We start from the raw sequence: 10,556 nt of genomic DNA, 5'->3' as shown, positions 1-10,556 counted from the left end.
TTATCATCATGCAATTATACCAAGAACAACAACAATTGCAACAAGTATAAAGGGGAGGGGCAACTCCCCGTAATGTGAGTCTGCCCGACAATATATTAAGAATATCAGTTTTACAATGTACAAGTGTGCCTTGCCAAACCAAGTCTACACTTAGCCAAATATTACAAAGAGAGGCAACCCTGCCTTTTACAATACATGTACACCTCTTGCATAAAGGATAGTGCTCACCCGAGCCACTAATTCACTTTACCAAGTCATGCACAATTTCTGCACATACACCGAACCTCAGGCACACCTTGCCCACACCTCTACCGGTACAAGATAATCCTCAAACTGCACCTTTAGATAGTGCGCATGAGCTATGCGCAGCTCTACCCAAACCTGCGCAGCTTTACTTTACCCCTTCTACCTTATGCGTAGATATGTGATGAAGATTCGATGGTGAAATGAGCTCTCAAGCTCACTTTATATATAGCCTTCCTACGTGGGTTTACATGGGGTGTACAGCCCCTTGGCCGACCCCCAAAGCCACTAACATGCGCCCCCATAAGGTTCTCTTGCAAGTCGGCTTGCAAGCTTCAATCCAACGCATATATACTTCGCTCCACACTTAGCCACATTTCTAAGTGTCGTGCCTTTCGTCGCATTTCCTCCACGGTATCGTTGCATATCTTCCGCAGCCCCGTCGCATTGTCGTTTCGTGCGCGCCCATCGTGCGCCCGCGCCCCGCCCGCGCCCTCGTGCACGACGACTTTGCCCAGCGCCTGTCGCACAATCTCCTGGAGGCCTTACATCCTCCTCCACCTGAAATCGTTGTCGTCCTCGACAACATACCATCCCGCTAGCCATCCACCAAGATCATCATCATCCAGGATGTCGATCTCTCCACACAAGGCAAACATCCCTGCAACATATGTAGAGTCTCATCTCCATCATATCTCGACTTAGTGACCAACTGCCACCAAGCTCACCATACCAAGGTATGCACCTCAACGGTATGCACTTCATTAGATATCATCTCGATCCATGATCATCGACCCCTCTGCCACAATCTCCACTGCAACATCTCGTGTCGACCCCATCATGTGTCCCCTCCATGTAGTCTCTCATCAGATGCCAACACATTTGTATCATGTGTTACCATGTCTCAACTAATGCCAACATATCTCTGCACATTGGTACCCCTCATGACTCGAACTAGTCGGGTGATCAGTCCAACCATACGCCCAAATCACAAGAATGCACATCCTTATGCCACCACAAGTCTTTCCCTGACTTCTGCTACATCTCGGACTCATCAAGAATCTATCAATCATCCCATGCTCAGGTCCATGGAAACTCCATCCCATTTGCAACATGCTCCATATAACCAACCTGATGTCCATGACTCTAGTTGTCCATGATGTCCAACCCATGTAGACTCCATCCCAACCTCTGGTCATTTGCATCCAAGTCTGCATCTGTCATAAAGAAGCCTCCTCCAAGGCCCCTTGTAAAGTTGGTGTGGTTCCTCCCTATCAAGGCCTCCACACCAACCTTCCTCCAAGGTTATCTAAAGAGAAAGGAAGGCCAGGAAGTTTTCTCCCTGACTCTCATCCACCCATGTGTCAGATTGATGTTGTGTCCTCAAGTATCTATGCACAGCCTCAATCTCTTCACATGTACATCCAAGCTCACCTAGCTTGTCCTTTGTCAACTGAAAGCCATATATGCCCATAGCATATCTACAAAAGTCCACTATCCCAGTAGGATCCCTACCTCCATAATCCTCAACAACCACTGCCTCTGAAGTAGCACTCGGGCTCCCTTCACTTGCAACTCCATTGTGAATATCATCAGTAGAAGATGCTCCCAACAAGTGTCTCCATGTTCGTGAGGTTGTCTTCTCACTTCCTTCATTCTTCTTTCTAGCTCTTGCGACGAAGTCCACCAGCTTCCTTTCCTTCGTTGTTTGAGTCACACTCCCAAGTCCTCTTTGCTCCACATCCTCATGCTTCACATTCGGGTCTTTGGGATACAAAGTCATAGAAGCCATCCTTGGTCTATACCCCAAGCAACTTCTTCTATTCATCGATACCATCATGGTCTTCCCTTCAGCTGTGATCAAGAGAATGTCCCGGTCCACCATTGGTATGGCTTGTGCAAGCTCCATAAAGTCTAGCCCCAACACCATAGAATGATCATCCATGTCCACAACTCTCAAGTCCAACTTTCCAAACCACGATCCTACTTTCACCTGAGTGTCCTTCAACACCCCATCAACAGCTCTAATGGTAGAGTTGACTGCTTTGAAAGCACTCCATTCCCTCTCCATCTTTGCTTTCTTCCCAAAAGACTTTGCTGCCTTCCTGCTTAAGAAGCTATGAGTAGCCCCCGTATCCACCAAAGCTGCAAATCTCTTGCCCTTCACGGTCACCTGCACAAAACTTAGCTTCAAGGAATCACCTCCCTCTGTTGGCTTTGTCTTGTGCCTCACATCAACAACCTTCTTCAAGAATTCAGCCTCAGAAGTGTCAATTGGCTCATGCTCCACCTTGACATTCCTCCTAAGGTACTTCACCTCCTTGCTTGGCTCCTCTAAGCAACCCGATCCTGGTCCAGCTTGACTCCCTTCAAGCTTGCCCTTCATCACATCTTGCTCAAGTGCACCAACCAAGTGTCCACTGACCAAGTTCATAGAACTAAACTTCCGAATGTCCTCTGGATGCTCTCGGTAGTGAGTTCCCAACCTGTCAATGTAGTCGAGCTCTTCCTGCTCAATCACAACAACCTTCTTACCAAGAAGCTTCTTCTTTATCTCTTCCTCAATTTGCTTGATTTCGGCTTCCACCCTGACACTTTCCTTCCTCAACCGGGCTCTTTCATCAAAGAGCTCTTGAAGACCAAGACCACTTCGTTGGATCTCCTCATCAAGTTCATTGAGTTCAACATCTGTCGTACTTCCGCATTGGCTCTTGAGTTCTTCAAGTTCCTTCTTTAGTTCCGAACAGCTCTCTCGAATCTTCATGTTCTCGGCCTTCATCGAAACCCATTCAGAACTCCATCGACTCATATGTTCCAACACTTCGTACCGGAGAGCTTTAACTGCACTATGGCTAGATTCACCTTTCGTAGGTTCATCTACCATCACTGCCTTTTCAGCCTTCTCCATGTTCACCAAGTCACCTGCAACCTGAACCAACCCTTGTTCCACTTGTGTGAAATGGTTTCCTTCACCTACAAGTACCCTTTCCACTGTCACGAGCAACCCTGCTCACCGGCTCTAGACCGAGCTCTGATAAGCTCTTCACCGAGCTCTGATACCACCTTCACTTCGGTGAAGTTGTGTAGCATCTTCAACCTTCAATACCCTGAATCAGTTGCTCTGATACCACCTGTCATGCCCCTACACCTGCGGTAGTCTTCCAACCGCTTATAGCAAGGTGCGGCACCACCGAACGCTTTCTTTTCACCAATACTAACATTCGTGGACTACGCCTACTTTCACATTAACATTACTTAGCTTGTGTTTCGCAACCAAGTAAACTTGCAATTATCCTTTATACTTAATGAAGCCCATACTCATTCATTATCATCATGCAATTATACAAAGAACAACAACAATTGCAACAAGTATAAAGGGGAGGGGCAACTCCCCGTAATGTGAGTCTGCCCGACAATATATTAAGAATATCAGTTTTACAATGTACAAGTGTGCCTTGCCAAACCAAGTCTACACTTAGCCAAATATTACAAAGAGAGGCAATCCTGCCTTTTACAATACATGTACACCTCTTGCATAAAGGATAGTGCTCACCCGAGCCACTAATTCACTTTACCAAGTCCTGCACAATTTCTGCACATACACCGAACCTCAGGCACACCTTGCCCACACCTCTACCGGTACAAGATAATCCTCAAACTGCACCTTTAGATAGTGCGCATGAGCTATGCGCAGCTCTACCCAAACCTGCACAGCTTTGCTTTACCCCTTCTACCTTATGCGTAGATATGTGATGAAGATTCGATGGCGAAATGAGCTCTCAAGCTCACTTTATATATAGCCTTCCTACGTGGGTTTACATGGGGTGTACAACCCCTTGGCCGACCCCCAAAGACACTAACATGCGCCCCCATAAGGTTCTCTTGTAAGTCGGCTTGCAAGCTTCAATCCAACGCATAGATACTTCGCTCCACACTTAGCCACATTTCTAAGTGTCGTGCCTTTCTTTGCATTTCTTCCGCAGCCCCGTTGCATTGTCGTTTCGTGCGCGCCCATCGTGCGCCTGTCGTGCGCCCACGCGCCCGCCCGCGCCCTCGTGCACGGCGACTTCGCTTGGCTCCCGTTGCACAATCGCCTGGAGGCCTTACAGAATCCATGCCATCATATACCTCTCCTAAGAAAGGTTGGTCAGTGTCAGCACTCCGAAGAAGCTCAAATGCAGGGGTTGTGAACTTTAGCAAGAAATCTACCTTGCTCCACCAATCCTCATCAAGGCACAATCTACGCACCGTATATCCCCGCTCCGAATCTGCTTGTCTCCACTCAATCCAAAGTTGACTCACCACCATATAAACTAATGCATGCTTAACCTCAACAAGGCAGCGCAACATCAGGAAGTTTGAGGCATATTTTGTCTCAACAACTTTTAACAACTCCAATTTGGAGTACTCTTGAAATATGGCCTGAGATTGGTGGTGGTTGGTGATGAATTTGACAATCTCCCTTGCTTCCCCTGTGATTTCCTTCATCCAGGAAACTTTGTTGTCGATCTCCTCTAAGATCAGATTTAGATTATGGACAATGCATGGTGTCCAAAAGATGTGGTCATACCTCCCCTCAATAATTAAACCTGCAGCTTTGCAAACTATTGGATTATCCGTGATAACTTGCATCAACTTGTTAGGCCCTATTTGTTCAATAGCTTTTATAATAACATCAGCAATGAACTGTGCATCTTTTACCTCTCCTGAGCAGTCCTCCGCCTTGATAAACATTGCTCCTTTGGGGGAAGTGGCAATGATATTTATCAATGGTTTGCGCCTTGTATCTGTCCATCCATCTGAGACTATGGTAACCTCAGAGCTATTCCAGGAAGAACAAATTGGTGATAAAATATCCTCCACAAGCTCCTTCTTATTTTTGAGAATCTGAGTTTTGACTTTCTCATACTTGGGCCCCTTGTACCCTTGAGGAGATTTGTTAATTTCCCTTATCATATCTTTCCAGTAAGGAGTGAACAACATTGAATGGGATACCACATGCATAAATGCACCTAGCCACTCTGGAATCAGTTTCTTCTCTCGCTTGCACATTCACCAATTTAGCAATTCTGCTATCCTGAACTGAAGGGGATGCCCCTCTGGTATTTTTGGGTGCTGGTTGTTCATGTTGTTGAGTGGCACCGACTCTCTTCTTTCTTGCTTCAACTACAATCCTTGGTTCAATGTTAGATGGAGCTTGAGGAGTAGCTTGAGTAAGCTCATCATGTCTTCTCTTAATAACATCTGCCTCATCTTGCTCTCTTTGATATGCCCTCCTTGCCAATGGATCTGTTGTTTTTGTGCAACCCACAACACCCTGTCCTCCTCCATGCAAAAGATGTGCCTTCACTTTTGGGTGGGAGCCCTTTTATGAATTATTGCAAAGATTACATTGCCATCTCCACATTTTTGAAGCTTCTGAACATGCCTCCAAAGAGGATAATATTCAGCCCTTGGGTTGGCCCTAGGGCTTGAACTTGTAGCTGCACTTTGGTTGGAAGCCATTGCTGCAAAAATAAATTAAAAAAACAAATCTGTAAATAAAAAACGTTTTTCATATTTTTGGCAGCATAAACCCTCGAAAAATTGAAGAAATAGTAGGAAAAAACTAAGAAAATGAATGTTGCTTACCCAAATTAATTTTTTGTAGCTGAAGCTACCCCAAAATGCCAGAAAAGACGAGAAATATGGCTGTAGCTGAGCCAAAAAACCAAGAATGCCATAGCCGGAAACTTTGCACTCCAAATCTACTGCTGAAATCTCTTTCTCTTGCTGCTGAAATCTCTTGCTCTTGCTGCTGAAATCTCCTTTGCTCACTGTTGAAAACACCCTAGCTGAAATCACTGCTCTCTTCATCTCTTCTCCTTTGCTAAAATCGTCAGTCTCCAAGAGAAACGACTTGCTCAATTGTGTGATAAGAGAATGAGGCGAAAGTCACTTTTATAGCTTGAGAGAGGCATTTAGAAGCAACTAGAAGCCACTTTAGTCACCCAATTAAAAAATAGAAAACAAAATAAAAAATAATTAAGAAAAAGTCAATCTGTGTGGGGAAACTCCGCCGTACGGCCTGGAAACTCGTTTCCGGCCATACTGGCCATGTTTCCTCCTCAAGAAACGGGCGAGTATGGCCGGAAACGAGTTTCTGGGCCGTACCGTACAGGTTCCCCATTTCCATTTTGTTTCTGTACTGAAACGGACCCTTTGCCCACGTTTCCTACAACTTAGGAGTGAACGATAGTGATTTTGTTCTCCTTTCTCCTTCACTTGAGATGAATCCTTCTCCTTATCAACTCGGCTTGCAAGGGAGACTTCCTTTGACCCAAAACTTGACTCCTTTTGAGTGACTGCAATTCAGTGCTTGCTGCTGCAGAAGGATGCCCTAATACACTTCGCACGTGTGAGAAAGATGGCCCAAAAACAATCCCAAAAACTCGATTTCTTCTGCTAGATTTTACTTCTTCATCAACTCATGGAGCCCTTGTTTATGTGTACACATACAAGGTGAAGTGGAGGTTATTTCTCATCCATTGTGCAACATTCATCTTGGAGGAGAGCTCATTGGAGAGGTTATCTCTGTGCCCTAGCCGCAACAAAAGAAGGGTGGACACCAGCAAAGGTTTAGGTCTGCGTCAAGGGTTTTTGCAGGTAACCAAGGGCTGGTTGGAAGCCAAGTTTTGCTGGACTCCGGAGGAAGGGCCGCCTTGTGCTTGAAGGCCGCACCAAAAGACTGGACAATGAGGTGATTTTGAGGACTGTTTCAGGGCTAGTTTTGGAGGCCAAGATTGCAAGAAGGGAGCTGAGGGCAGAGGTAAGGTTTGTATGCTGTTAAGGGCTAAAACAAGACTGAGTGCTAGGCCGCAGGCCATAGCATCTCAGTGAGGGCAAGCGTGGATCTAGTTGAGGGTTGTTTTATGCCCTATCCTTTCAGCAAGGAGGAGGATACCTATACTAGGAGAGGCCGCAGTCATTTAAGGGCTGTTTGTTGACTGTTCTAAGGGCTGTTGCAGCTTGTGGGTGCCCTAACCAGTCACTAACAGAAGCAGATTTGTTGCAGCAGTACAAACCAATTTGGAGCAGCGGTTGGAGGTGTGTTGGGTGACAATTTGTTGACCAGATTGGATCAGATTGTTTAGGCAGCTTGTGGGAGCCAATTTGGAGGCGAGATTGAGTGATCGTGTGTCTTCATTGGAGCAGATCTTGCAGTGTAGTATTGGGTGCCATTGACCTGGTGGAGGGCAGTGTGTTGGCTACCCAAAGTGGCCCTAGACAAGCTATTTTGAAGTGATGAAGATGAGCTGAAGATTGGATGAAGTTTGCAGCCTTATGAGTAGTTCTTTGATGGACAAAAGAGGCTACTAGAAGGCAGATTGGAGCTTGGGAATTCGCCAACCTAGAGAACAGATTTATGAGCCCGTGTACGTGCAGCAGAAGTGACATGCAGCAGTGTTAGGTGGAAGCCCTCTTGGATTCTCGATGTGTAGTGGCCTTGATGGACTAAGGCACTACTAGTGAGAAGTACGGAAGTGAAGGACTAGCAGGACAAGATACGACATAGAAGCTGCAGCGAAGTTTGTCATTGTATCTTGTATACCATAGACTGTTGTATTATTCATATTTGGTTTAATATAACGAAGATTGGTGATTGTACAATTTTGTTAAAAAGTGTGTATATTTGTGCATGTGTGATTCACTGCTTTATATTTCTGCTGTGCAAAGTAGTTCTTGTTGAGATTCTTGGTTTGGTAGCGTCAGAGATTTTAAGATTCTAACCTAGACCCAAGATTGTGGAAACTCAACAGTATCACATAGAAGTTTAGAACCAAGGACACAAAAGGAATATAAAAGGATGCAAGTTGATAAATCTTATAATTATTTTATTTTCATCATCCTTATTACATACCCAGATATTATTACTTGGATGGTTGTTAATGTGTAGGTAACTCCCTATGGCCTATGTGCACTCCTTGGAACTAAACCATGAGGACATTATTTCGAGGAGTGGATACGAGGCTATACTTCCAACAGTAAGCACACACTATTATGTGACACAAAGTGTAATACTATGCTATTTGCAGTGGATTGATGATAACTTGACACCAAAAGTGCAAGCTTCAACACTGTATATTTTGTAACTGACTTGAAAGTTGAAACTACTAGTAGCAGTCAAACATAGCACATTTGACATAGGTTTCCTTAGGACAGCTATTAGTATCCTGTATTAACTTGGTCAAAGTAGTGTTTGAGTTAGTGAATGACTCAGGCTCAGTGATCTTTCAGATTTGATGCCATGACGCAATGGGAATGGTGCTGATGCATATTCTTCTTTCGTGGAGTGATCATATACTCTCTTAGCTTTCTCCTCATCTCTTGAAACACCTTTGTACTTCATTTATTGAAAAAATTGAATAGGAATGTTTGTAGATCGTTTCAGGTCGAAAACACTAGCTCTGGACTGGTATTTATGATTCTGCTTTCTGTCACGTGTTGCTGGTATGCCTAGAATCACACCTTCACCCCAACTTGTGATGGTAGTGACTGCATCTCTGCTGCCCTAACATGTCATCATGCACTGCACAATAATATACATAAACAGTTCTTTTTATTGTCAGATACAAAATTTCACTGCATGAACTAAATCTGCTTACTTTGTTTTCCATGTTTTTCTTGTAACTATTTGATTAATATCTAGTGTCCACCCCAGTAATTTCTGGAATGATGACTGTAGTTGACTGTTTATTTTGAATGGATAATAAATGCTGATAAAGTCACGATGTCCTGTAGGTTCACCCAACATTGATGCTTATTGGATTCATATTGCTAAGTGGCGAAGGTTCACCCAACATCCTTATTTGAATTTATTTACGAAAGCAATATATAAAATTTTTTCGGAGAACTTCATTTTCCGCATTTGGATTAGTAAGCATTATTATGTTGAGATACGAAATCATTGGTTTCCTTGTTATTCGTGCCTACATTACTGAATTGAAAGTAGGGCAGCTTCAGTGAAATTGTTTTTGTGTGCATTTCAGCCATGTTAGTATATAAGACAGTGCCTGGAACTAAAAATTACAAAAAGGCTGTTCATTTGGTGCTGCAAGGTGTTGCCTTTAGCCTGGCTATGATAGGCATCTGGGCAGCTTACAAGTTTCATAATGATATGGGGATTGACAACTTTTACAGTCTACATTCATGGCTTGGGGTGACTTGCGTCTTACTATTTGGTATTCAGGTATGAGAATATTTCTTTCTTTATCAAGATTGTTTAATTGTCGATCATCTATTTGTCCTCAATGTAAAATCCTGCAGTTATTTGCATTGATGTTTTTTGTTGGATTGTCTGTTGCTATTTGACCATTACCTTTTGCAGTGGGCTGTTGGCTTTGCCACATTTTGGTACCCAGGTGGTAGTAGAAATTCAAGAGTTAGTGTGTTACCATGGCATGTATTTTTGGGACTGTACATATATGGATTGGCTGTGGCAACTGCTGAAACTGGGCTTTTAGAGAAGCTTACTTTTCTGCAAGCAAGTAAAACAATTACAAGATATTCAACAGAATCCCTAGTGGTGAATTGCTTAGGCCTTGTACTGGCCCTGCTCAGCGGTTGTGTAATTTTGTTTACAATATCACCGGCGAATGGTAAAGGTGATGCTCTCAAGCAAGGTGACGTTTTCAGGGCATCGGAGTAGTGCTTTTCAACTAGCTTTGTCAGAATCTGCATCGTCAACCAGCTACTTTTACCTTTTGAAACTTTGGAACATATTTTCCTCATAAACCAATATACATGTACACAAAGATTGTCACATCTCGGAGAGAGCTGACATGCAAGGTTCCCCTTCCTACGCATGCAAAAAGAGCTAGCATGCTTGCTTTGGTTGCTATGTAAAGAGTACCTTTATTTTCTTTAAAAAACTAGCATGTTTGCTTTGGCTGCTACTTAAAGAGTATCTTTATCCCTTTTTTTTTTTTAAATAGCATTTTAAGATCAAATTTAAATGCAGAAGCGTCTCCTAGGTTGAAAAATGTATTATTCCGATGAGAAATCGCTGGAAAGCATCGTTGGATCCCACATACTCTTCTCTGCGTGTTAGATATCTGTTTGTTGCCAAGCATGACCCTTCTCCAGGGAAAAGGAGAAACAAAGAAAATACTATATATTCAAGAACAATACAGGGATAAAGTGCGTTTTAAAAAAATAAATCTAATATTACATATTTAACTATTTCAAGTATGCAGCAAACTACACCATTTCTTTTTGTTTTCTTGGTTTATCTATGACATGGGATTAGATTTTGATTAAGAAATTCTGATTTA

The 10,556-nt window shown here is 43.5% G+C and overlaps 1 protein-coding gene across 1 annotated transcript; it reads left to right on the top strand.

Moving 5' to 3' along the window:
- The first annotated feature begins 9,030 nt into the window (after positions 1 to 9,030).
- LOC149255358 (transmembrane ascorbate ferrireductase 2-like) lies at positions 9,031 to 10,084 on the top strand. The gene is made up of 3 exons (XM_089457212.1): positions 9,031 to 9,073; positions 9,273 to 9,472; positions 9,611 to 10,084. The coding sequence occupies exons 1-3, from the start codon at positions 9,040 to 9,042 to the stop codon at positions 9,929 to 9,931; spliced, it is 555 nt and encodes a 184-aa protein (XP_089313338.1). The 5' UTR covers positions 9,031 to 9,039; the 3' UTR covers positions 9,932 to 10,084.
- The last annotated feature ends 472 nt before the right edge of the window (positions 10,085 to 10,556 follow it).

Source organism: Pinus tabuliformis, chromosome 7, assembly GCF_031772625.1.
Source record: "Pinus tabuliformis cultivar Carrire ecotype Pingquan chromosome 7, CPIR1, whole genome shotgun sequence".
Classification (NCBI taxonomy): Eukaryota; Viridiplantae; Streptophyta; class Pinopsida; order Pinales; family Pinaceae; genus Pinus; species Pinus tabuliformis.
The sequence above is the reverse complement of the archived record's forward strand: the minus strand, read 5'-3'. Positions and strand labels throughout refer to the sequence as shown.

Coding starts and splice junctions, on each gene's coding strand:
- LOC149255358 (XM_089457212.1), top strand. CDS start 9,040: ATGCTTATTGGATTCATATTGCTAAGTGGCGAAG. Junction 9,074..9,272: donor CATATTGCTAAGTGGCGAAG/GTTCACCCAACA, acceptor TGTGCATTTCAG/CCATGTTAGTATATAAGACA. Junction 9,473..9,610: donor TCTTACTATTTGGTATTCAG/GTATGAGAATAT, acceptor TACCTTTTGCAG/TGGGCTGTTGGCTTTGCCAC.